Below are 27854 nucleotides of genomic sequence, written 5' to 3'. Positions count from 1 at the left end.
TGACCTAACTTCCTTCCAGTAGGCCCTCCCTCCTAAAGGTGCCAGCACCTGCCAATAGCACTATGGCCTGGCAACCACACTCTATGAACATTGGGGATGGGGGTAAGGGGCTTCAGATCCAAACTGTGAACCCACGAAAAATGGCAAATTCTTACCCTCCAGCACCCATGAATGTGACCTTAGTGAGAAATAGGTTCTTTACAGATGATAAATTTAAGATGAGGCTATTATGGTGAACCCTAATCCAATGACTCTCACCTTATAAAAAGGGGAAATTTGGATGTGGAGACAGACATACACAGGGGAAAGGTTATATAAAGAAATGAAAAATGCCTCTAAAATCAAGAAATGTCTGTGGCTGCCAGAAGCTAGGGCAGAGGCATGAGACAGATTCTATGTCATAGTCTGCAGAAGAAATTAATTTTGCTGATATCTTGATTTCAGAGTTCCAGGCTTCACAACTGTGAGAACACAAATTTCTGTTATGTGAGTCATCTAGTTTATGCTACTTTGTTATGGAAGCCCCCTAAAAGCTAACACAGCATTCCACATGGTATCAATGATTTCCTTAGGTAAGAAAAAATGTTATTTTAGGAAAAGAAAAGAATGTATCAATGATAGAGTGATATGACACAATATATATATGAAGCATGTAATGTTCCTTCATTTTAAACTCTTGGCATATAAAACAACTATGATTGAATATTATCTAAAAACAACACAAGATGATTGTCAAAAACTTCTTAATATCCTATATAAACAATCTTCTCCGAGCTTTTTGACTTTTTACTTTATCCTACATTCATTCCATTATAAATGTGACTTTATTTTTATCCTTTAGCATTTGAAAGGAGGTTGATTATCACAATATTCAGTTCTCAAAAATAGCAAAAATATAATAATTTAATAAAATCAAAGATGTCACATCAAAATTGATAGAAATCTTATTGTAATTTCTTATTTGTCTTGAATAACATTTGCTAGTTTATTAGGGAAACAGCCTTAATAACTAAAAGGCATGCAGAAGATATATCAACTTTTAGTGTAGTATTTTATTTTGTCTTTCATCTTATTAAAAATTAATGGCGATATAAGCATTGTTGAAGGGATTTAAAGCCCATGAAATACACAAAATCTCAAGTGGGATAGCCTCTAGGAAAGGATATTGGTGATGTGGAGTGATGGGGAGACATATTTCCTATGATATGCACGTTTCTACTGTTAGAATTAGTAACTTTGTATCTGTATTATTTTTCAATTGGATGAAGCCTAACTAGCTAAACACATGTGCACATGCACACACACATACACACCCCACGCACTCAGTAAGTATGGAAAAGGACAGAAGGTTTTTACTGTTAACGAGAGAATCATGAAGATGAAAGTACTCTTATAGATCCAATCACCCTCTTAACAAATTAGGAAACTTTGAGGTGGTAGGGGCTGGGAATGAGGCTAATTAAATGCATAAATTCAGTGAATGATTACCAGGTAGAAAAGGAAGCCCACACCTACAGGAACACTAGAAAAATGGGAGGAAGGTTTCAGGGGTTCAGTGAGTGATAGTTGGTAGACAGTGAACAACTACCTTGGTCTTGAAGGCAGACATTTACTGGAGATGAAGTGCAGCAGCAGAAAAGGCTTCTGACTGGACCGCACACTGAGGTTCTCTGTCAACATTGCCACTGCTGGTAAACTGTGTGAATCCAGGCACGTTATTTCATCATGGTGCTTCTTCTCGCCTCATCTCTAAAATGAGGAGGTTGAAGGAGACGATAGCAGCTTTAAATTCACTTCCAGCTCTGATTCCTCTGGCTGTTAAATGGCTATTGAAGGACCTGTCATTAAAAACTCTGTGTCCACTTACTGACTTAGTGGAGTGTGAAAATAATGCCCACATGAAAAACAGAGATGGAGCCTAATATTGTCTCTTTTAATTGTTAAAAAATAATTCTCATTCTCCAGAGCATCCTGTTAGGAGTAAAGGGATTACTGAAGAGTCGGATGGTTGGCTTTGCCCTCAGGCCTTTAGTAAGGCAGCTTCTCTTTTCCTGTTCTTCCTCACTATTACAGTGTCCCTCTCACAGGAGTGCAAGTGAGTTCTCTGAGAAAGTCCTCAGAGGCGCCATTTTGGGGAGCCATGGGCATCAGCACGAGTAAGTACTTTCACTGTTGGGATCCCACCCAACTGCTCCATCTTAGTCTCTAGTGTTTTTCTTTTTCTTTCTCTGGCAGTTCCCTCACCTATTGCCTTGTCCTTTTGACTCCTGACATTCTGCCTTGGTCCTGTCCTTCTCCTGCTCCACTCCTGAATCTCCTCCAAGTGCCCATCATTGGTCTACATAGACCCTGCACACTTACCACAAAACAATTCAGGAAAACTTTCTTGTCAGCTATTTCATTTGAGCTTGTGCTTTTGATCAAGAAGCAAAGCCTCTTGCTCATGTTCAAGATTTACTCATCTTTTTTCTACAAATATCACACATACACAGAGGTGAGGCATTGCTCCATGCATAGCTTCCCCATTGTCTATCTGAGTGGTAAGATGGCTTTTGTGTGGGAATTAGGTTCTTAGAGCACACCCTCCTATCTCTGAGCTTCACTGCCTTCCAGCACATGCCTATTATTCCCTTTTGGTGCTGGGCTACTGCACCCAAGTGACTTGATACATGGAAGGGCAATAGCTTTGATGGGGAATAGAAGAAGCAAGGATTGTTCTCTGATAAGTAATTTTTATAATTGCTCAAGATCCCTAAAAACTAATGTCCAAGAAGAAGATGCCAAAAGAATGGGTACCTATAAGAAGGGTCAGAGAAAGCTTATCTGTATAGAAGTACAGATGAAGATGAATTTAAAAAATAAAGGAATAGTTCTCAATTGTTGAAAACTGGACTGGGAAATTACATGTTCCATTCTTTTATATGGATGAATTGGAGAGCCATAAAGGATCCTCAAAGTACTCTAGTCTGGATGCTAATTTGACAGATGAATAAAATGAAAGAAAATGTTGTAGTTAAGTGATTCTGCCATGAGCATAGTAGTAGGGCTACATTTGTATCCAGAGCTCTTAATCTTTGTCAGATCCCTTTCCCCTTTCTCTATCATATTTAATACATGTAAATAAGTTCTCTACACATGGTTTTTCAAGCTGATTCAAGGTAGCATTTAGACAAACTTAAATCTGATATATATGCAATGCATATAATGGCAGTAGAGTGGAGAAAGAAAGCACATTGATATATAAAGTAAAGTGTTCTTTCTCATTTATGAATGGAGTGATGTCATCTACATTTTAAAGATGAGGCAGAAACTAGGATTATGAGAAGTTGAATTTTTAATTTTTAAATCTTTTTTAAAATTTATTTTTACTTTATCATGGTTAAGAAATCTTGACATGAGATCTATTCTTTGTTTCTTTGTTGAGGTATGAGAAATTCAACTCAAGGCCTTTGTATTTGCACTGAACTACATCCCCAGCTAGACTTCTTTAAGTTTTATTTTGAAACAGGATCCCGCTACAGTGCTCACAGCCTTGGATCAAACTTGTGATATTCCTGCCTCAGTCTCCCAGAGGGTTGGGATTACAGGAGTGTGCTGTCAGGCCCATCTGAGTTCTATACTTTTAAGTCTTTAAATTCATAATATATCATTGCTGTTATGGGCATAGCATTGTAGAGATCTCTAGAACTGGCTCATCTTGTATAACTGCAGTATTAGTCCTGTCTCTCTGCAACTCCCCACACTGCCTTCTTTCCCTACTCCTGGCAGCCAACATTTATTCTTTGCTTCTGTGAGTTTGACTACTTTAGATTCCTCATATAAGTGCAATCAGGCAGTATTTGCCCTTTTGTGACTGGCTTGTTTCATTTAGTATGATGTTCTTAAGGTTCATTCTCATCACATATTGCAGGGTTTCCTCCTGTTTAAAGTCTGATTAATATTAATTGACTACAGCATGTCAGACCCAGCATAGATACCTATGTCTTGAGATACTGGGTATTTTTGCTTACCCTACCCAACACTGTGTACTAAGATTTGCTTAGCAGAGAGCTTGCAAAGTCAACCTTCTTGGTTTATTTTTCTTTCACGTATCTTAAGAAAACGCTCCTGAAATTAGACTGGCCCAGAGAAAATCAGGAAAAAAAAATCCTATCTCCCTTTCTGTGTCCTCTTTCAGTTGCCTGATGATCATATCATTTGCCTTCATGCTTTTTCCTCCACTCTAAGGGAGCCCAAGTGTCCCATGGGGCAGCAGGTGAGTACCCTATTGCTTCACTGAGCACTGGGACAAAGTCCCTCGTTACTCAATCTGCATTACCCTTCTAGATTATCTAGATGAGCTGTTATGAAGGCAATTTTAAAAACTAATTCCATCAAGGTTAACCAATGTAATAGCCTTCCAGATATGGAAGGCAAAGTTGAAGAGAAAAAAGCTTGGTAAATTGAGTCAGTGGGAGCAGGACAGTTTGTACCACTGAGTAATAAGCCTTTTGTCATGTACTGAAATCCAAGTGTGCATTTGGTTGTCACTAATTGCATGTAGAGTGACTTACACAGCTAGGGGAAACTAGAAACAGGGAAGGTTTAGGAGGCACCAAGTTCAGTGAGGAGACTGAGGCGAGCGCTGGCTGTATAAATACAAAGCCAGGATGACTTCCAGACATCACAACACAGAGACAGCGTCATTATTTAGTTATAAGGCAGGGGATTGCAAGAAAGAAAAGAATAACTTTATACCCAGCATAATAACAAAGAATTCAGAGCTATATTCTATGTAAAGCATACATCAGTTGTTAAGAAAAATGTTAAGTCAATTGTAATTATATACATAAGGATACAGATAATTCACCACAGAGGAAACACAATGAGTATATAGGAAAATAAGCAACTTTTAAAAAATCAATTTGAATAATTGTGAAGTGCCACTTAACACTTCTTCCACTATCAAGTAATAACAATGATAATCGTGTTTCCACAAAGTAACATTTATGTGTGTTGCCGGTAATATCGTGAATCATGTAAATGGTTTTGGAAGGTAAGAGAACAATATACAGCCTCTCAAAATGCAGTTAGGAAAATATGCAACATGAAAAGTAGTTTAAATAAAATAATCTTGATAAACACAAAATTATACTCAGTTCTTTACAATTGCAAAAACTGTGAATGGATACAGTAAAGATATAGAAGGAAACGAGCAAATTAAGTACATTTTGAGTGATTGATGGTCTCATTTTTAATATTTTAAGACTTTTCCCTGCAGTATGTTATTTCCACTGATACATTTTTTGCCCTTAAAATAAGTACATTGCATTTTGCTTTTGCTAACTACAGTGCATTTTCTTTTGCTTTATTGAATGATATTGTCAATGTTCTTTTGTATTTTGGTTCAGCGGTAGGACTGTCATCCAAGTTTGCCCGTGACTGAGGGAGTTCCAGGACTTGTGACCTTTGTTTGGAACATGGAAAGTCCCTGGTAAATTAGCATGGATTGGTCACCCTAAGTACAGTGAACATTACAAATTTATTTGTCTTTCTAAACCTGGTATTTTATTTCTACACTAACAGTTGTGAGGCAATAACATTTTTGTTATTTGTTAATAATAGAATTTTTACAAGTATATTGTGATTAGTAATAACTCATTTTCTGTTTAAATTGCAATCACATTTTAAAATTTGTAACAATAAAGCCTTCTCTATTTACAAGAAGATTTGAGAGAAAATGACTTTTAAAGTAACAAAGGGTCTTATTAAATGTTTAACTTTGAAAAATAAATTTAGGGATGATATTGTAGAAATTTGAAAGAGAAAAAACAAACAAAAACAAGTCTGGCAAAAACTCCCAAAGTTCTCTGCAGGTTTTCCTGTTAGAGTATATAAATCCTAGGCCCACCGCTAGTACAACTAAGCAAGTTCGTTGAGAACATTATTTCTTCTCTCTTCAGTTAAAGAAACCCTTTGTATCAACTTTCCCCCACTTGTGAATTGCTTCTACTGTTCCCCATTAAAAGTCCCTTTGAGGAAACTCTCCCTAAAAGACTCTCTGGAAAAGCAAACCATTAAGGCATTCAGGTTTCCTAGTAAAGAGGTGGAATAGTCAGTCAACTATGTGTCTGATCTGATCATTGGTGGCGTTAATACACTGGTCTCTGGGAGTCTGAGGCAAACCGCAGTCCTTGGGAAAGTACCTCTCCCCTTCAATCTCTGGGTGACTACAAACCTGTCAACCTCTGGCTACTTCTTCCCATGCTTCCTTTTTGGCAGAAATCCCACAAATGAATTTAGAAAGCAGCTCCTCATATACATTTTCAAAGATGCAAATAACGAGCCCAATATTAGAGTCACTTTACGTTTCTACATAAATGAATCTAATAATTTAAATTTTTAAAAAATCAAATGGATTAGCATTGCTATTTCTATATAAAACAATTGTCCCTTTTTGGGTCGTGTCAGTTTATTCTCCATCTACGATGTGTACACATTCATAAGACCTTATGGTATTTAATGAAGAGATCCTTTTTAAGTATTGATAGCCATGAGAAAATTATACCATGTTTGATCTGTGTTAAAGAATCAAAGTCCAAGATCTTTGAATGGAACTTAGAATAAAAATGTAATTAGGTTACATCCCTAAAGCCTGATATATCTTTAAACAAGACCGCAAATGAAACTTTATTAGAGCTTCAAATGAATTATTTCACTCCTTTTTTTTAAATTCATTTTCTTCCCTTTCTCTTTCATGTCTGTGTTACTGACATTGCAGCTTGTATTTTACCTGTCTTTTTCAAGGTGTTTTAATTATTTACTGCTTAACGAGTAGCACAGAGAGGCAGCCTCATTCTGAAGCTCCTTCTTTGCTGAGGGTTTTTCTGTTTCAAAGCTTTGCAAGGAGCCTAGTATAGCTCTGCCCAGCCTGCAGTTGCTACACTGAATCAACTGGTCTGAAGGCAGCGTTTCCTCTGACTGAGAAAAAGTGTATCCCAGAAGTACTTCTGCAGAGGGACAGTTGATCAGTAACAGAAAGATGATTGTGTTACAGTTGGATGAAGTCCTTTCCAATTAATATCCTAAATGGCATTTAATATGAATACGTGACAACCCCCCCATAACATTTATGTTTTAAGACATCCCACACAAGGGATCTATCAGATTCGCTCCAAATGATGAACTTGAAAGACACAACAGCAAAAACTAGACATCACACCAAAAGTTATTGAATGTCTATGAAGCACCAGGCATTCAGTCTGAAGCTGATGCAATTAATCGAGCATGGACTGCAACTACATTTTGAGCTTGATGTTGTGATCCTTGTCTCAGATCCTCAGGGTGATCAGAAACAGTGTGGGAATGGTGCGATTACATTATGGTGTTGAGGTTCAGACCTTGGGCTTTGCCTAAAAGTCAAACATGTGGCATACTAACCCAGCAGGCTCAAAGCATCAGCTCTGCCACCTACTTGGAATGTGAATTTAGGTAAGACAATCTCTGCAGCTCAGGGGTTTTGTCTCTTAAAATATAGGCACTCTATAGATACTAACAAGGGTCAAATAAGGTCATCTGCACATATTAAGTGTTGTACTAATATTTCTGTCTCTGGTTTCACTCTGTTTTTGTAATATCCAAAATAACACCTGTTCGTTGTCCATCAAAGCGAAGGTGTGTGTGGGGGAGGGTGTGTTAATGGTTAATACTCTCTCCTCTCTCTTGTCTTCTATATTCAGTACCTGTTCTTTGTTCCATGTCTCCACATCTATCTCATTGTTCACGTAAACATATATGAGTAAGGTTGGATGTAGTTTTATTTTTAAAACCATGAGCAAAATGTACTTCAGGTGAGAGTCATGTTATTAAATCCAAGCAACATAATTTACTATTTGATCTAATATCAATATAGACTCTATTTCTCCTCAGACTTTTATGCCTGCCAACACTTTTTACTTCCTATTTTTAAGTGAGGTGAATGTTATATGAGGAGAATAGTAAATTCTACAAACTTTATAGGATTTATTAGAGGCTAATGTCCTGTTTGTACACAATATTTATATTTATACACAATATAAATGGTACATTCATTAACACATAAATTAATTTTGTAAAAGGCAAAAGATTTATGTGATCTGAAGAGAAACCAGAATATGCATAAATTAGTTTTGGATTCTGTTATATTTTAAATTTTTTGAGTAGATACAACACGCTCAGATATGTGCTATTAAGAGCAAAAGTGGTTAGTGTTTAATCCCTAAAATTACAAAACTCAAAGAGAAACCAGCACTTTGAGGTTTACTGACATAGAGCAGTTAAACTTGTACACTGATCACAACTCATAAACAGCAGCAATTAATAATAATTCCTCCAGAATACTTTGGAGGTTAAGGCAGATTTTCTGGATTTTTAGAAACTAACCCAGCCTAGTTTTGCCAACAGCAGTAATAAAGGCCTTGGTGAGTTCCTCCGGGCCTGTCTTCCTGTCTTCCCAGGACCGTTTGCATTGTCTGGTTTAGTGACCCACTCTGTAACCAGCGTGCGCTGGCATTCCTATAACATTCACCTGAAATCTGTGGTCAAAAAAGATAAAGGTTTCCATATTTAAAATAGCATGTTAAATTCCTTCTAAGTACCCCAAAGTAGCTACTTAAAAGTTATGGGCACATATTCCTCTCAGTTTATTAGAGTTGCTATTGAATTGCAGAACAAAATCTTTGTTTTCCTGCATCTCATTTTGCATTGGTATGCAGTGGATTATAGCACACAACAAATCTCCTCCGACAGGAGATAAACCCTTGAAAGTGATAGTTTCCACTGGAAGTGTGGTGAGCCCTTAACTATTGCAGCATGTCTAGCGCCATTATAATTATCATAATTGAATGTAAAAATGGAAAGATAATATAAATTGTTCATGCAGTTAAGCCAAAATGGAGAGCAATGTCTTTTGTTTTTACAAAGGAGCAATAACATTTTTCTCTTTTTGCTGCTTACTGTTCAATATTGCTTCCAGCAGATTTTATGCCTACATTGTACAGAATAGTAACTTATGCCAAAGATGTCCAGTAGCTCCGGATTAAACTGTAATATAATATACATAAACCTTTATTGTTCCTTTAGGTTGCTGTTTTAAACTAAAGTGGAATATTTCCCTAAAGTCCTCAACAAATGTGCACAATTTAGAACTAAATATGCTTAAGATGTATATCAGTGCTGCTGAAGAAACAGGCCTTGTGGACCTGTCAAGTTATTTTCATGCGATTTGTTTCCACTGCATTTTATTTTTACTGGCAAATGTACAAGTTGATAGAAAAGGAAATAATTAGCTACTTTCAGAATTGCTGATGCACGGAGCTAAAACAGACCGGTCTATGCATCTTAGAGATTGTGACATTTTAAATTACCTGAACAATACCAGAAGCCATCTTTGGACATAATTAACACCTTGCCTAATTAATGTCGGGTCTGGAGTCGCACTTTATTTATGAAACATTATTTTGTTAAAACTTGGCTTTCACCCTATCATCTCACAAACTTTGGATTTGTGTGTTGTTTTCTTAAGCAGAGCAAGTCCTTTTTCTGTTTTTCTTTTTTTTCTCTTTTTTTGTTTCCCTCCCCCTTCAAGTAATCAATGCACTGCTGAATGAGTTCATTTTAATGCACTCAATCATGCTTCTAATGTTCGTAGCTTACGGGCGCAAGCATCAGTAATGCAGGAATGTTATATGGCTTTAGTTTGGGCCATTTCATAAAATATTCATGGAATCAAAAATGTGCATCAAAATAGCGGCTGGGAGAATTACATTTATGTTCCTGCTTTTATGGCAGCTTCACATTTAAACCCATTTGTGCTAATATCTAGTCAATCTTCCTACTTTAAAAAAAAAACTAAAATGGGAGAGATCATATACATTCTCCTTTTCTTAATATTTGTTCTAGACATCTGCTGTGATACAACAAATATCTATAAACTTTCAGAGATGTTGTACAGAGAAGAGGGCTAAGCAACAATTTGGATAATATCCAAATATATAAAATCCTATTTTCTCTACATAGTGTTTGTCTTAACATCCTACCAAGCATTTTGCAGTTTACAGCATGGTCTGGGTTTTGTTTATGTTTTTAAACAAATGGATGGATTTCTTGTTTGCATGAGCTTTAGACAAAGTTAAACTCCCCTGTAGTAGTTTTATTTTAAAAGTACTTTCCTTTAAGCATAAAACTACAAGTGCATGTCAAATTCTTCATTGTTTATGTAAATTTCATGTATTTGTTAAATAATAAAATAAAATTGAGGCTTAGGTTACCTTTGTGTATATGTGTATGCTCACTTCACAAAATTGTTCACAGTACTGTCTTAAGATATATTTTCCAAAACTATTTCAGGGGGCTGGGGATTTAGCTCAGCGGCACAGTGCCTGCCTGGGCAAGTGCAAGGTCATGAGTTCAATTCCCAGTACAGGAAAAAAAAACAGAAAAAAACTAACAAAAAAAACCAAAACTATTTCATATCACTGCAATAACCTAACTCCTCCTGGTATCTATGGATGGCTATCCTCACTGCCTCCAGTGAAACATCGGACTCTGTGTTCTTCCCTGATTTACATAAAACATTTGCAGACTATCTGGTTATGTGCCCGGTAGAAAACCTCTTAGTTGCATTTAGTTTGCAATAGTTTTTAAGTCTTCCTTTCCATAGTCAGTACTGGGATCTTAGGCACTCACGGTAATGACAGACATGCTAGTGATCCCTAGCACAACAAACTTACTTCCCCTCAGGAGATGCAGATACTCCTTAGGACTTCTCTTTTCCATTCTGTTTTTGTTAATTTTTATTCTTGTGACAACTCAGTGTAACCACTCTGCTTCCCTCTGCCCCATTTCATGAGTAAAAATATTGTTAACCCTTTGATACATTCCAGAAGAGGACAGTCCCTGGACACTTAAACTAAACACATGTTCTTGTCCTCCTGAAAGATTGACAGTAGGAAAAGAAAAAGAAAGACTGATAGTAGAGATCTTGCCAGGCACTGCCACGATAAAGTTTACTTGGGGACAAAAGGGGGACTTTGAGGAAGTTATATGCTATAAGCCAAATTGGAAAGTCTGATTCATTATCTTTATTGATATTTACTTTAAGCTTTTTCAAAATGATTGCTCTAGTATGACCTTTTACAATATCCTTCTTGGTAATATTGAATTCAAAATTTTCAGATAAAAGCAGTCTGCATTATGTCTCCGTAAATCTCTACTCAACCTCAGAGCTTTCACTAAGAAAGTAAGATAATTGTTAAGGTCTTAGTCACAGTTGGAATTAGAAATCAGGTGGAAATCATACCACTGTTGATCATGCTTAAAGGGATTACTTGCATATTTAAATACTTGCATATTCAAATTACTTCTCTTTATACCACAGACATATCTTAATATTATTAATCAAATACTATGCTATGTCATAATATGGGCTTTCAAATTCTGACCAGCCTTTAGAAAGTATAGCCAAGTCGTTTGGGAACTCATGGTCACGTGAATCAAATCCTTGCTGTTTTATATATATCCTACCAAATAATTTTAGAAATGAATCCATACAGATGAGAAGGGCTGGGAAACTTTACCTCTGTAAAGGCATTTCCTTTTAAGACAGTTCTGACCAGAAGCCCACTGACCTCATCTGGCAAAGTGCTGAAAAAATGAGCAAGCAGCTATGAATGACTAAGTCTGAAAACCCAAGCGATCCCAGGTGGCCTGAGATGTCACCACACTGTATAGAGGAAAGCAGGGAATGCAGATGCTGCTTCTTGTGTACCAGACTCCTTCAGAAAGAACCATCAGAAGCACATGAGGGGCTAGTGTCTGAACTTTTCTAAGAGGTCGCCTCTGACTGCCTGAGTAGTCACAGAATTATAATAATGGAAGAGATGATAAATCATCAACTCAAGCATTATTTTTAAACACAAGAGGCTTGTGTCCAGAGAATATAACTTATACTACCTAAGTTTCCTAAGTCTTGTTTTGTTGAGTAGCATGGTAGAACCAGTTGCATGTATTTTAAGTCTTGCTTATATATTTGAGTCATTTAATGTTATGAGCCTCGGCTTGCTCTTCAGTGAAAAGAAGTAACACTCAATCCACCTCAGCAGTTTTTGGAAGGCTAAATAATAAAACGTATGAGGAAGAAACTTTCTGCTTTGACCACCACCTAGTAGACCTTCAGGAAAGATGAAGTCCTGAGCTCTTCTACTTTATCATTTCAGGCTCCTTCCTTACAAGAGACCTCAGGTAGAGCCTTTGAAAGCTGATCCTTAGCCAGTGATCAGGAGCTGAGCAGTATAGTGATGCGAGCTCCTCAAACTCTAGCAAAAATCAGGTTCAATTAAAAAGATTAGGTCTAATTTTCTCAAGGTTGCCCTCCATAGTAACTAACTGAAACCTGTGTCCCTGTGCTCTTCTCATTGCATTCCTCCTCAGACAGCCCGTCAAGGAAACATAAGGAGCACAAGGTTCAGGGACAGAAGGAGGTTTTGCTCACAGAGAACAAAAAGACAGTGTCCGCGTCTCTCTCCTCTCTTCTTCCCACCTTCAATCCCCCAGTTCCCTCCACCTCTCCTTTTAGAGAAAATCATGGGTGTGGATATCAGTTCCCATTTACTCTTTCCACTATGATATCTAATTTATACCTAAAGCTAATTAATTGGGTTATCTGGAGCATCTTCTCCTTTACATTCCCCCTCCCCTTTTTCTAGAGCTACCTGCTTTCCTCACAATTTCCTGTATTTACTATTCCCTAACCACATGGCCCAAAAGAAGTATGTATCTATACTTTATGAATAGATGGCTACTGGAGGAAAAAAAAGAACTCTTGCATACATCTTTCCAGGGATACAGAGCTATATTTCACAGGCAGAAATATAGTTAACAGAGGAAACATAACACACTTTCTATGTCAGTGGTCCATTCTCATTTTAAAAAATGAGAGACGTGAGTATTTAGAGGAAGGTGTTTCTGGAGAGAAGTGCTACAGGAGCGGGATGAAAAACTATGGCCTGCTTTTGTGGGAGGTAAGAAAAAATTGTCAGCTGAAAGTAAAGATAGATTAAAGCAGTGAACTTCATCTGTGAGCATTTGTATCAAAGTAAAAAAGGGGATTAGACATTCTCTTTAAAATAACTTCTGTTGTATATTTATTATTAAAAAATAAAAACATATTTTGATAAGAGAAACCTTAGAAAATGTCAGTATGCCAAAAGAAAAAGAAAATAAGAAAAGAAACCATCTTTCACCTATCACCTTACTTCTCTGAGGCAATTCTTCATAAATGTTTTCTGATATATTTCCAATATATTCATTTATTATAAACACCTCTCCATGTAATCAGATAGCTTCTTTAATATCAAATGTATGGTTTTGTAGTCTCTTATTATGTGAAAGCTTCATATTATAAGTTTATGAACAACTCTGCAGTACCTGTGGTCCTCACTGTAGGTATCTTCTCTGGCATGCTGTCCAGCGAGGCACAGTAAGACCAGCTCACTTCCCTGAGTTTTTGTACAAATTGCTAATGATCCACTGTTGTCAGTTGTCTTTCTTTCAAGGTATTACTCTTATGTGTGTGTGGATTCTTTAATGCTCATTCTAATAATCAGTTCAGTGCACCAAGTAGAAATTACATGTAATAATCATGACAGCAGCTCCAAGCTACCTTCCTAGCCAGTGAAACATCTTTGAGGAAATACATTTAGCCTTAGATGACTTTCAGAGGTTAGTTTGATCAGTCATGATAATGTTATAAAGTCTCCTTTGGCAGGAAGGGGAAGTTAGATTTAAAGAATACAAATACTGACTGTATTTCAACTGACTATTAGATATTTCAGAAATATTCTTACTACAGCAACTGATACAGCAGCTAGCTTTGTTGAGCACTAACTCTATACCACATCGAACACTCACTCACGCACTCTCATAATGGTTCTTTGGATAGTGACTAAGAGTGCTATTTCACAGAAGAATAAACCAAGCAGAGAGGACAGGGAAAAGCCTAAAGCTAAGCAAACCATGGTGAAGCCAAGATGAGAACAGGCCGTGGCCTTGAAACCTGCCTTCACCCTAATTACTATATCTAGAGTGTCAATGAGTCTTTTTGCAGTTAAATCCAAGATGTAACCACAATACCATCAAAGAGTATTTACATGCCAGGATATTGAGAGCATTTGCACAAGATAACAAGTAAAATAGAATCCGCAGCCTGGAACTACAGACCATTCTTCCAAAAACTGTCAGCTCATATTTTAAGAAATGAAATGACTTAAGGCTGATTCTAATTCTTACTTTGAGCAGATGCATTGTGAACCATGTTATGCAGTATAACCCAGAAAGACAATTAAACTACACTCCCAATTATTCAAAACTCAACATATACAAACGCCTTCTGTAAACTTGGAGCAGGTTAAGGATCCAAAATATTTGGACTTGAAATTTGTAAAAGATACAGTCTTTTTCAGTGTGCTTAAATTCTTCCTGAGAATGAAGAAATTCCTATCTCTTTTAAAAGCGCCAGAGGGCAATGCTTGAGAGCACGAGCCTGGAAGTGGGCTTCCTGGACCTACCGCCCACTATACATGCAGTATTGAGCAAAATTCTTAACCTCACTAGGCTTCAGTGTTCTCTTCTGTAAAATGGAATCATAACAGTCCCATCCCATAAGACTTTTAAGAATTAAATGTGAAATGTATATAAAATACACAGTGCAATTCCTTGAATACATGTTTAATAAATATTCACCAATACATTTGCTATTAATGAGCTTTCAGAGTGTCTCAAAACTATACAATCCCAATCAATCTCTCCTAACTGATTTGCCCCCCTGTCACAGATGTCTAACTAGAATCAAGACCGAATCTGTGATCCAATTAGATAGTCCCTTTCCCAATTTAACTCCTTGCAGCCTTAAACACATTTTTCGCTGTGTTCCATGGTGTTTCCTCCTTTAATAGTAAAGCTAAGACATACACAGAAATTTTTGAAAACATGTTCTGGCCTGTGGTTTATATTTATGAATGGCTTTTATTCTTCAGGTCAGCTTCTGGAGGCTGCCGAGCATTATGAAGCATTCTATCAATTGACGCAGGGGCGGATATGGAAGGATGAGACAGGCCGCTTTCTCAACTTGTTGGCCTGTGAAGGTCTCCTGAGGACGTACAGATTACTCTCAGACAAAATGCTGGAAAATAAAGAATACAAACAGGCCATCAAAATTCTAATAAAAGCTTCTGAAATAGCCAAAGAAGGTGGGTGGAAAAGAACACTCTCCCATTGCTTTCTTTAATGGACAGACACTGCTTCTCCCAAGAGTAAAGTAAAAATCGTCAAGTGTTAGGGTGATTATTTCCTATGAAATGCAAAGACAAATGCCATCAATATACTTTTCGAATTTCACTGTGAAGCAGAGGTGCCTTAGTGCTGACAACAAGAAATCCATTAGTATCTTGAAAGCTTTATCTCCAAAATTACAGTCCACTGGGGTATTGTTGTAAAACAAGGGATCCACAATGAGAAGATAAGGTCATCAGCAAAAGTTAAGGGTCTGTGTGTGTGTGTGTGTGTGTGTGTGTGTGTGTGTGTGTGTGTTAAAGATTGTATATTTCTTGGAATCTGAGAGATCTTTCATTGTTTATAAATTCCCTATAGTCAGGTAATTGGGAGAATACAATTATTTACTTAGGAGCAGCAGAAAACTGTAGACCTTTACCTCTCAAAATGTGGCTTTTAGAGCAAAATCATCAGCATATTATAAAATGTTAGCATCCTGGGTCCCTCCCCAGAAAGACTGTCTACATGAAAATCTGCAGATTAGCAAGATCTCCAGGTGGTTCGTACATATGCATGAAGCAGGAAAACATTTTTGTGAAAGCTGCTCACAATACTCTTTATTGTTTGTATATGTATAAAATATAAGGAAAAATTTGGAGCATAGTCTTATAAGCTTTTAATTTTTGAAATGCAAATATATTTTATTCCTAAGTTGTAGTTTATTAATAGCCTTTTCATGAAGAAGAAAAGTTATGCATTGAAAGTTTAATTAATACATGAATGTCATTAATTGACTGGTTTATTAAGGAACCCATGGCTTACTTAAACAGTACTGATTTTTCTAGATGTGATTTGAATTTTCTAAAAAATAAAAGTGAACAGCTTATTCTCACTGTTATTTTTTTAAATAATATTAGTTGAAATATTCTTCGGAAGCCACCCTCTTTCAAAGATTTTTTTAATATTCTTATTATTTATTCTCTTTAATTGTTTGATCAGTCTTGCATTCTTATGTGTGGTAATCTGAGCAACTTCATTGAAGATAACAATATGTAATATACCAACCACTGTTAATTCCTGTCATTTTGTTTTGAAATGCTGTATCATTTTTGTTTTTATGTTGTTTTGGTTTTGTCTATGTTGTTATTCTGTTATTCTCCTTAAAATAAAATTTTTACAAAGGTGAAAGATGTACCTTATTAAATGAACTGCTTTAGATAAATGATCTAGTACTTTTCTGAAGGGATAAACAGTAACATAAATTGTTAGATCAGTTTCAGTAGCAAACAAGTTATGTGGAAAGTTACATGAAAATTTCAATGTAAGCAAATGTATGCAGGGAAAAGACATTTTATTTTAGTTTCACTTTTGCAAGTTCACTTTCACAAAGAAAGGAAGTTTCACTTTCACAAAGAAAGGAAGGTAACTTAGGTCTTTTTCAGTAGCCAGAGGCTACCAACTTGTCTTTCTTCAGTGAACATTTCTGCCTTTCCAAAGGACTGATAAGAGGAACAGGAGAGAATTGCTTCTTATGCTATAATAATTGTTAGTATCTTTCAAAGCCAGTAAGTATTTAGCTCCACATGTTCTATATGAGAAAGCACACAGGTTTGCGTATTTCTCAAAACTTTATAGAGCTCTTATAGCAGATGAAATATTATGGGACAAAACATTCCTTCCCGTTGTCTCCTACTTTGGTCAGAGGACCTGAAGTGGCATGCTGATGATTGCCGAGAAAATGATGCCTCCCAGATTGGTTTACTTGATATTTAAAGGGTACTAGGACCCACTGTAAGCCAATTGATTTGCTAAAGCACCTTCATGTAATGTACATGTAGATTATCAGCTAAATATGCTGTCACTTAGCATAATCTTTCAAAGTTCATTGATCTTCTATCCTGTATCATGCATCATGACTTTATTCCTTTTTAAGGGCAAATATTCCATTCTTCAGTTTTAGCACGTTTATCTAATCACCAGTTGCTGTCCATTTGAGTTTTCTCCACTTTTACCTTATTTGTGATGAAGAATGCTGCAGTGAAGATTTTTTTACAAGTTTTCAGTGCTTTTCAGTCTATACCCAGAAGTGAAATTGTTATACAATAACTCACTATTATTGAGGAACTGCTAAGTTTACCAACGGAGCTGCTCCATTTAACATTTCCGTCAGCAGTGTAAGAGGATTTCAATTTAGCCACTTCCTCTCCAGGCCTTGTTCCTTGCATCCTTTTGATTATAGTCATCTTAGTAGGTGCAAAGTGGTCTCTCACTATAGTTTTGATTTGCATTTCCCTTTCGTCTGATGATGCTGAATGTTCTTTCATGTGTTTATTGGCCATTTATGTATCTTCTTTGCAGAAATAACCATTCAGATTCTTTGCCCATTGTTACATGAGTTGTCTAATTGAACTGTTAGAATTCTTTATATATTACAGATACAATTTTTTATCAGATATATACTTTGCAAATACTTTCTCCCATTCTGTGTGCTTTCTTTTCACTTTCTAATGGTGTACATTGAAGCACAGGTTTTTAATTTTTATAAAACCCTATTTATCTATTTTTTGTGCATTCAATATTATCTTCAGTCAATACTGAATGATAATATTATTCAATATCAATATTTTTTGTGAATAAAAAGATTGATTAATCCAGGGCCTCAAGGACTTATTCCTACAATTTATTATAAGAATTTTACATTTTAAATTATATTTAGGTCTATTATCTATTTTCAAATGATCTATCTGTGTGTGTGTGTATGAAAAAGTAAATTTTTTAGTAGATTTTGAAATTGGGAAATGAGTTTACTAACATTATTCTTTATCTAAATTATGTTGCCTATTCTTATCAATTGTATTTCCAAATAATTATTAAATCTGTTTGTTTCGGTTACTTTTCTCTCATTGCTGGGACAAAATACCTGGTATCCAAATTAAAGAGAGAAAGATTTATTTAGCTCATAGTTTGTGGAGGTTTCAGTCCATACTTGGCTAGCTTCAAGGCAGAAGGCACACAGCGGAGGGCAACAGTTCGTGGCAGCAGAAGACAACAAAACCAGCAAGAGCAAAAGGGATGAGCAGCAGGGAGCAAGCCTCTTTTCCTCCCTTATATTGTATGCAAACTACCCACCCCAGGGCAGGTGTAGCACTCACACCCATAATCGCAGCATTGGACCATGAATCAATCATAAACTCTAGAAGCCCACCCCCTGACTGATGAGGCTTTGGGGGAACATCTAGACACAAACCATAACACTTAATTTCTGCAGGAAAGGCAACTTGGATATTGATGATGCGTGGATTGAGTCTGTCAAACAATTTGATGAATACTTCCATTCTGACTTTAGGTTTCAAACCCATGAAATGACCATCTGCCTATTTATTTACATATCATTTAATTCCTTTCAATGACATTTTGTAGGTTTCAGTGTGCAGATCTTTCCTCTGTTAGAAAGATCATGTCATCTGCAAATACAGCTTTGTTTCTTCCCTTCTGATCTGGATGCCTTTCATTTTTCCTGCCTTAGTCATTGCAGGGACCATGCTTGTCCTCCTGATCCCAGAATGAACGTTTTCAATCTTTTGCCATGACACTTGATGTTAGCTTAGAGATTTTTTAGATCGCCATTAACAGGTTGAGGAAGTTGCCTCATATGGCTGGAAGTTTGCTGAGGAATTTTTGAATGAAAGGAGGTTGAGTTTTTTAAAAATTTGCAGCTATTGAGATGATTGTGTAGGGTTTTTTGTCCACCCTTCTATTACTATTGTATAGCACATTGATTGTTTTCCCTATGTTTAAGTCATGCATTCCTAGGATAAACCTCATTTGATCATGGTGTTCTTTTTATATGCTGTTGAATTTGTGTACAGAGAAAAAACCTCTCATAAGCATATTGGTGATACACATTTACTCTGACATCTGGGAACCAAATAAATTGTGTTCCCCCAGTCCTCTTTTGGTGCACATTTAGGTTTTGGGGATCAATAGTAAATTTACATACTAATAAATTTCTGCTGTCTTAAAAACTAAAGCTTCTGTTGGGAGAAATCAATTTCTTTACTATGTCCTAATAGTTCTATATCTTCTTTAGGAAGTGAGAAAAAAATGGAAGGAGAAGCTTCCTATTACTTGGGCTTAGCATACCTGGCTGCTGAAGAATATGAAACAGCATTAACAGTAAGTTGGAGTTAACTGTTCATCATTGCAATTTTTAATTATTATTTTATGGTATTATACTGCATGTGGTTATAAGGTCAGCAGAAATGGATTGGACCTGACATCAGTGTGCCTACTTATAGAGACTAAAACAAAATAGCAATATGCTAGAAGCATAAAAGAAACTGATTCGATTGTTTATAGACCATAGAATATAGTCAATTTCCATGAACTGCCTTGGGATATATGAACATTGAATACATGGAATAATATGACCCACTATACTCTGATATCACTAAAGACAGGATGAAATAAGTTTAAATGACAACAAAAAGTAAGTACTTTGAAGTTACTGTAGTTTTATCACATGATTTGCTTAGAGAAGAATATGGTGATTAAGCAATAGGGTGAACTGCACTGATGTAGGTATTTAGTGTATGTGGGCAGGGGGTGAGGCAACCACAGTGGAGAATGCTGTTAGTTCCAACCTGAGAAGTACCTTGTATCATGCTGAAACTCATCCTTGGGTGTTTTGTGACCAGGCTTTGTCTGTTCGGTTTAAATAGAAACAAAATACCAGAAACTGTTTCCTGTATTTAACTGAAATTTTTTTTGTCTTTGTCTTTTACCTCTAATATAAAGTAGCTTCCTATTTCATTTCACATGTATTTCTCACAATAATTTGATTTGTTGGGCAGTGTTGGCTTAATTTGTAGCTTTGAGATTTTACTTACTGCTTTAGATATTTATGCTAAGTAAGGAAATTTAGATTGGAGCTAGATATTTTTCTCTAGTTCCTTTATAACTGATTATCAGAAAAAACCTTACTTTTCTTAGGTAAGCCTTCTGTTTAATATTTTTAAATTAATATACATTCAACAACACCAATTTGAAGAACACAAGAGACCAAGAAGATGCACACTTATCATTAGGAAATAATTTAATGTGGGTAACTACCAGTTAATCTTGATTGTCACTTGCATTGGATTAGGAGATTCCTGGAGATGTGATTGGGTTGTGAGTGAACTGAGAGAGTTAGAATACTGATGAATTCATAGCTGAATGGGCTTTTGGGAGGTGGGGCTTAGTGAAGCAAGTGGGTCAGAGGGGCATAACCATGAGGCCAACTTTCTCTGGTCCCTGATCTCTTCCTCTTGGGTACTTCCCCTGCTTTCTGCTTCCTGGATGCCATTAGCTGAGCAACTTTCCTCCACCATACCCTTCCACCATGAAGCTTCTGTCTTGGAACCAGCTGACCATGGATTAAAACCTTTGAAATTATTAAGCCAAAGTAAATTTCTCCTGCTTTAAGTTGTGAGGGGAAAGTTCATCAATATAGAAAACTGGAACCTGAAAATTGGAGGTGATCACTGTAACTGTAAATGACAATGTGGTTTAGAAACCATGGGAATTGGCTTGCAGAGGGAGTTTATAAAAATTTGGAGAGGCAGGCTAAAGGAAGCCTTGACACTATAAGCAGAGCACACATCATGAGTGATTCTGCTTAGGGCTCAGAATAACAGAGTGCTGATAAGAATGTGGAGAGTAAAGGCCAGGCTCATAGGGCTTTAGTTAAGTACTCTACTGGAAACTAGACTAGAGGCCATTCACAGGACATTCTGACAAGTAATTTGATACATTTTGTTCATGCCCATCAACTTTGTGTGGGGCTGATTTTAAAGCTTCTGACTAAATGATCTATTGAGGAAAATCCAAGGCAGAGCAACATTCAGGCTGTGGCATGGGTACTGCTAGCTACTTTTAACCAGATTTATTGTGAAAATCAAGGCAAATAAACAGAGATTTGAAAAGTTTGTAGTTTGATCAGAAAAGAAACACATATTAAATTGGAGCCAAAGGAAGTGCACATGCTAAAGAGATAGGTGGCATTAAGAAAAAACTAAGTACTTTGAACTGGATGAGAAGAAAGATGCCTTGAGAACAACTGATGAATCTTCAAGAACCCAAACACTGCAGATCCAGCATACAAAAGTGTAAGCCTTTCACTTAAAAAGAGATCCCCTGGGTCCCATGTTCAAGAGGAACCGTGTAGGGAACTGGTTCTGTGAGATTCGTTTTGTAATGTTTTGTCATCCAGGCACTCAAAAGCCACTGCATTCATGGTCCAGGGGCCTGGCTGCTTCTTGAACTGACAGCAGATCTCACTTTCATTCATATGATTCTGGCTTTTCAGGTATTCAGAATGCCAGAGTCATGTGTTCATACCGACTTCCACACAGATTGCAGAGGAAGGCCTGAGTCCAGGTAATATGTGACAGGGTCAGTACCCCTGATGGGAGCCCCTGAGAGAGTGATGTGTGAAGTGATATTACCCAAAGTGCAGTGGTATTACCAAAGGTAAAATGGAAGCCTCAGAAAGTTAGAGATCTGGTGACTATTCTGGTATATCATTCATTCTAGTAGGATAGGATAGTCTAATAACAAATGCATTAAGAAATCATATTTGACATCCAAGTGAAAAATTTACTGAAACAGTTACTCCTTTCAGAGAATATTGAAATTGGTTTTGTGGAAGTAAATGTGACTTTGGATAAGTTCCTTAAATTCTTTAAGTCTTATTTGACTCATGTATTTTGTGGCACTAATAGTTACCCTTACTTTATAGAGTATAGTGGGTTAAATAGCAGCCTATGAATGCAGGTGTAATTAACTTAAGAATCTTGAGATGAAGGGATTATCCTGGATTGACTGGGTGGGCTCTGAATGGGAAAACTGGATGGGTGATACAGAGATTGCAATGATACAGCCACTAGTCAGGGAGTGTCTGGAGCCACCCAGCGACGAAAGAAACAAGCACAGATCTTCTTAAAGAACCATCCGAGCACTCATAACCCTGCTTAATACTTCAATTCCAGATTTCTAGGTTTCAAAACCATGAAGGAATAATTTTTCTGTTATTTTAAGTCATTTAGCTTGTCACAATTTCCTGTCAGCCCTAGCAAACTAACACACACAGATAAGAAGAGATGATTCATGTAAAGTTTTAAAACAGAGTCTGCCTGGTATATAATAAATTTTCAGCTTTTTTATAGCTTTTTATTATTGTACCAGTCCAAGTCTTTAGACATGAGTAGTGGTAGTGAAGATACAGGGAACTACCAGGCTCAAAAGTCATGAAGGTGGGGGCTGGGGACTTAGCTCAGTGGCACAGCACCTTCTTGGCAAGTGCAAGGTTGTGAGTTCGATTCCTGGTACCGGAAAAAAAAAAGTCATGAAGGCTGTGACTAGATTAAATATAGGAGGAGAGAGAGACAAAAGAGGCAATATGTGCTTGGATTCCTGGCTACAGGGCTGGATGGATATTGGTGTCATTAAGTGAGGCAGGGACTATAAAGAATGCTTACTCCTGGGGAGAAATAGGGAGCACAGTTTTGGGTTTGTTCAATTTGAGGAATTTTAGAGATGCTGACAGACAGGCCAAATGGGCAATTGAGTATGTAGATCAAGAAGTCTACATATAGAGATATCATTTGTGACAGTTAGTTTTGTGTGTCAAATTGACTAGGTCAGAAGATGCCCAGATAATTGGTAAACATTATTTCTGGATATATCTGTGAGGGTGTTTCTGGAGAGAATTCGCATTTAAACTGGTAGAGTAAGTAGATGGCCCTTCTCAATGTGGTGAGCTTCATCCAATCTATTGAAGACCTGAATAGAACAAAAGGCCAAGACAGGGCAAATTCACGTTGCCACACTGAACAGGGATGTGGATCCTGTCCTACCCTCATCCCTAAGGATTCTCAGATATTAGACCCGGCCTAAAATCTACACCATTAGCTACACACCTCTCTACCTTTTGAACTACACTGTCAGTTTTTTTGGGTCTACAACTTGAAGACAACAGATAGTGGAACTTCATATCCATCTCTGTATATCTATGTATCTATGTATCTGTCTATCTATCTATCTATCTATCTATCTATCAATCTATGAGAAAGACTATGAAGAAATGTATTCCTATTATTTTAAAATAGTTAGCTAGTCTGTAACTTGTTACATCAATTCTAAGTTAAACATGGGATGATTAGAAGAGTTTATCTCTCTTACTGGTTTTATTTCTTTGGAGAACCTGACTAATATGCTATAAAAAAATTTTAAGTTATAGCATATTGAAGCTGTGGAGCAGATGAAATTTCCTAGAGAGATTTAATAGTGATGAAAGAAAATGACCTAGGGCCAAGCTGCGTGAAGAACCAGGAAGGTAGCAGGAAAACAGCACAGACCATCTCACAACAGGAAAAGGAACCAGGTTTTTCCAGAAGAAAGGAATGTGACAGTTCCTTCTGCTCAGGATTTAAGCTGGAATGATGTAGCTATTTCCTATGGGAACTCTACTCAGGCCCCCAGGCAGGCACCTGGGCTACAGTCAGAGATAATTTATCCTTTCCATTTCATTCTATGTGAGGTGAACACGTTTGGAAACCAGACAAGACCATAGTCCAGCCGTAGGCTTACCTCTCTGCTGCATCAAGATTGACTTTTGCAGTTAGAAAGAACCAGAGCCTATGTCTTGCCAGACACAGACTATCGGTGCCTTCTTAGTCACAGCTCACCCAGAACTGAGGACCTGTTGAGTTCACCTGCAGGTCAATGAAAAACCAGTAGTCAGGCCAGTAATACAAAATACCAAGACCAAAGGTATTAGACTGATAGCTGTGAAACAGGAGCAGGGAACGGGTACTAAGGAGACATCAGGGACTAGAAGATGGGTTAGGACACTACTGGGGTGGAGAATGGCAGTTTCACATAATTCAGGGGATGGAAGTCTTCTCACTCTTGCATCTTTTAGAGAGTAACCTGCTTGTGGTGCTGCCCTAAAATTTATACATTCTCACAATACCTGACATCTTGGTTCTTATTTTGGCTTTGGATTTTGAAAAGAAAGCCTTTTAATTCTCCCTAGTATCATACTTTTGCTTCATTTTTCTGCTTCCTTTAAGAGACAAAAGGACATTCTCCAGACTGTGTTTGAATCTTCTTTTACTTTCTTGTTTCTGGACCAAGTGATGTTTACCATGTTACATAGGTGACGTTTACAATTTAGGACATGCCTTTCTCTGTCTTCATTCTAGTTGACAGTATGGTCTATTAAAAATCTACGATGGAACAGTGCCTTCCTATTTAGTGAATACACTATAAAATACAATAATAAAATTAATTAAGCAGTGTTGACTGCCTGATTCACTGGTGGGTTGATTTATCAGAGATTTAACCAGTTATCTAATCATGAGATAAATATTCAATACATTTAAAAAATCATTTTTCATTTGAAAACATTTTTCATTTGACTTTTCCATCCTGAACAGGGTTATCAACATTATCTTCACTTGCTTAAAAGCAGGGACGGTGTTTCCATCATGCTTTGGCTGTAGAGAGGGGATAAGAATATCCCCAAATCAGCAGAGTCATGCCAGAACCAGTATAAGATGGTGTATGATTATATTTACCATGTTTCTTCCCTTTCACATTCAATATCTTTAATTCTTGTCATTAATTCTACATACTGCTTTATTCTTTCCCTTATATATTGTTTCTGAATTGCAATATTTTCACATTGAAACATTTCATGTCTCATAAATTTCTCCCTTCCAACACAGCATGTCCCTGACTTACAAACATTTCAGTTGCAAACTTTCACAGATACTAATGGACCTTGCATTATGAATATTCATAGATGCAAAAAAAATCATGGAAGTACAGTATGTAAGGCTCACTGTGTTGGACTTACTGACTAATCCAGTTTATGAATGTTCTCCTGAAATAGAACTCACTCATAAGACAGGGACTTACTGTAATGTTATTCATTTATTTAATATTTCATATGATGTTTTAAAAGGAAATGTGACTTAGGTAAATCTTTTACACAGTAAATTCCTATCAATAGTTCCATTAATCTGAAACAGAAAGATTTTAAACTTTTGCTGATATATCTCTATTCAAAGACTTATTATTAAATTATGATACATGTAGTAAGTTTGGTGATCCAGCTCTTGCTGTTTGCTGAGGTTTGGATGTATCTCTGGAGTTCATGTATTGGAAACTTAATTCAAGAAGCCCTGTCTTTTTGGGAAGTGATTAGAATTAGTGAGATGATGAGCAATGGGGACCTTTTGGTGACATTACTGGCTTTATAAGAGAGAGACATGCACTGGGATGCTTCTTGTGTCTCACAGTGTGATGCCCTCTTGCATGTTATGATGCAGTGAGAAGTCCTTTCCAGATGCCAGCTCTACGTTATTCCACTTTCTAACCTCTAAAAGCATAAGCCAAGTAAACCTCTGTTCCTTATACATTACCCAGTCTGTGTCATTCAGTTATAGCAACAGAAAACTGACAAAAATACTAATAAAGGATGTTTTACTGAATGACAGGATAAAACTAAAAGCAAATCAAGTAGTGGGTTTATTTAAGGCTGAAATATCTACTAGTGAAGAAAGTGTATGTGCTGAACAGAGACTATAGCTACACTGATAAACCTGTGTAAGAGGTCATGGAGACCCTGATGTTGAAATAGGAACGTCAGGTACTAAAAAATCGCAATTCGCTTTGACTGTCATTAATTGTAGACTTTCAAATGTCCTGAATAGTAGAATGACTCTGAATGTTAGCAGGTATTTTATGAAGTCCTAAGGTTTTATGGAGGAAGATAGTTTACTAAAAACTACATTCAAGGCTTTGTGCAAAGTTGAACCAGCCATATTTCAACCATGAATCTATTCCAAGAAAATAGAAGTCTCTCCCTTAACACATTATCTTGATGTATGAATTTCTTTCTTTCCTTCCTCCCTCCCTTCCTTCCTTCCTAAGTATTTTACTGCAGTTAAGCAAAATTCATCAGATTGTTATTTTATTTGCTTTTATAGTACAAGGTTTATTTTATATACTATTATATATTCAATGTGCCAAACAGTAGCCATCTGTATGTTTATAAACATGTTAACGTCTTTGTAAGAACTTACAATGCTTCTAATGTTAATAGTAACATGTATCCATGGTTGACTTATATCTCTAGAATTACCAGTGGCATCACATAGAAAAATTCAAAGAAAAAATATCAGAAAAACTACTGACATTAATATTCTAGCAACTTATGATTTGTTTGATATAAACTTATTACCAATGGAGGATATAAAGCATATTTATAAAATGATACATTCTTAGGGATTCACTAAGTAACTTTAGTGACATTTTATTTATTCTTTCAACTTCATAGATGAAAACAAAGACAAAGCCATAGTATATCAGAAGTCATTTCTAACAAAGAATGATTTATTCTATTTGTAAAGTTTCACTGATAAAGAATTTGGGGGCTGATCACACTTACAGTTTTCCAATCTAATTCTGTTCTCTATTCCTTCTCCCTTACAAATCATCCTATTGTTTCTAGTAGTGGGCTGCTAACCCAGCTAACATACAGATGCCTTAGTAGATTTTGCAGTAATATTCATAAAACAAATTCCCCTTGTGCTTACTGTTATAAACCAAATCATGTTGTCTGCCACTGAAATCATCATGAAACCCAAATAGGTCACAGAGTTCTCCATGGCTCAGTCTTAGTAAGGTGACATACTAAGAAAAAAATGCAGGAATCTAAACTAAAGGCAATATCAATTTCTGCATAATTATCCAAAAAGAGCAGTAAAGGATAATATTCTTAACTTGGAGCAACAGTATTTTTTAAACCCTCTTTTCTTCTATTCTGCAATATTTTCAGTTTGTCCATTGTCTTAGTTTCTTTTCTTTGTTGCTGAGACAAAATACCTGAGACCCACAATTAAAGGAGAAGAGGTTTATTTAGTTCATGGTCTGTAGAAGTTTCAGTTCCTAGTTGGCTTACTCTGAAGCAGTGTGGCACATGGCAGAGAAGAAGCAATCCATGGGTAAACCATTGCAGGCAGAAGACAAGATGCAAGTAGTAAGTGACAAGCAATAACAACAGCATCCTTCTTTCTGTCTCTCGTATTTTACCTAGGCTATTCTCCCTAAGGGTGGATAACGCTCACACCCTTAATCCTAGCACTGCACTGTGAATCAATCCCAGCATCCCATCCCTGATCCTAGCATCTCACTCCCTAGATCCAGCTACCACTGAAAAGCCCACCTATGACTGTATGAGGCTTTGGGGGAGATCTCCATACAAACCATAACATTCATCCATGGGATATTTTGAAGCTATAGCTTTATGTCAGTCCTTACACTCAGAATTTCCTTCCTGCATTCTCCTCACCAGTGGTTATCACTCCTGTCCCTTCTCTCTCTTTTTCTGCCTCATTTCATCTCTTAGATCAATAAGTCTTGGCTCTCTTCAGGAGTCTGCTTCTTACACCTCCATTCCCCCTGAAAGTAGTAACTCTTGTCTGTATAATAAATCATGGGGACTAGTTTGGAAGCTG

General features: G+C 36.7%; 1 protein-coding gene across 3 annotated transcripts in view; it reads left to right on the top strand.

Moving 5' to 3' along the window:
• Positions 1 to 27854, top strand: part of Ttc29 (tetratricopeptide repeat domain 29) — a 192749-nt gene that overhangs the window by 49091 nt on the left and 115804 nt on the right. For 2 of the 3 annotated variants that reach the window (XM_013515339.1, XM_013515340.1), the window contains exons 6-8: positions 2088 to 2156; positions 15051 to 15263; positions 19376 to 19461. In XM_013515339.1, coding sequence (XP_013370793.1) covers positions 2088 to 2156; positions 15051 to 15263; positions 19376 to 19461 — 368 coding nt within the window. The remainder of the gene's footprint in view (positions 1 to 2087; positions 2157 to 15050; positions 15264 to 19375; positions 19462 to 27854) is intronic. The other variant, XM_005386666.1, reaches the window with a different exon arrangement.

Source organism: Chinchilla lanigera, unplaced genomic scaffold (assembly GCF_000276665.1).
Source record: "Chinchilla lanigera isolate Chin_1 unplaced genomic scaffold, ChiLan1.0 scaffold00027, whole genome shotgun sequence".
Lineage (NCBI taxonomy): Eukaryota > Metazoa > Chordata > Mammalia > Rodentia > Chinchillidae > Chinchilla > Chinchilla lanigera.
The sequence above is the reverse complement of the archived record's forward strand: the minus strand, read 5'-3'. Positions and strand labels throughout refer to the sequence as shown.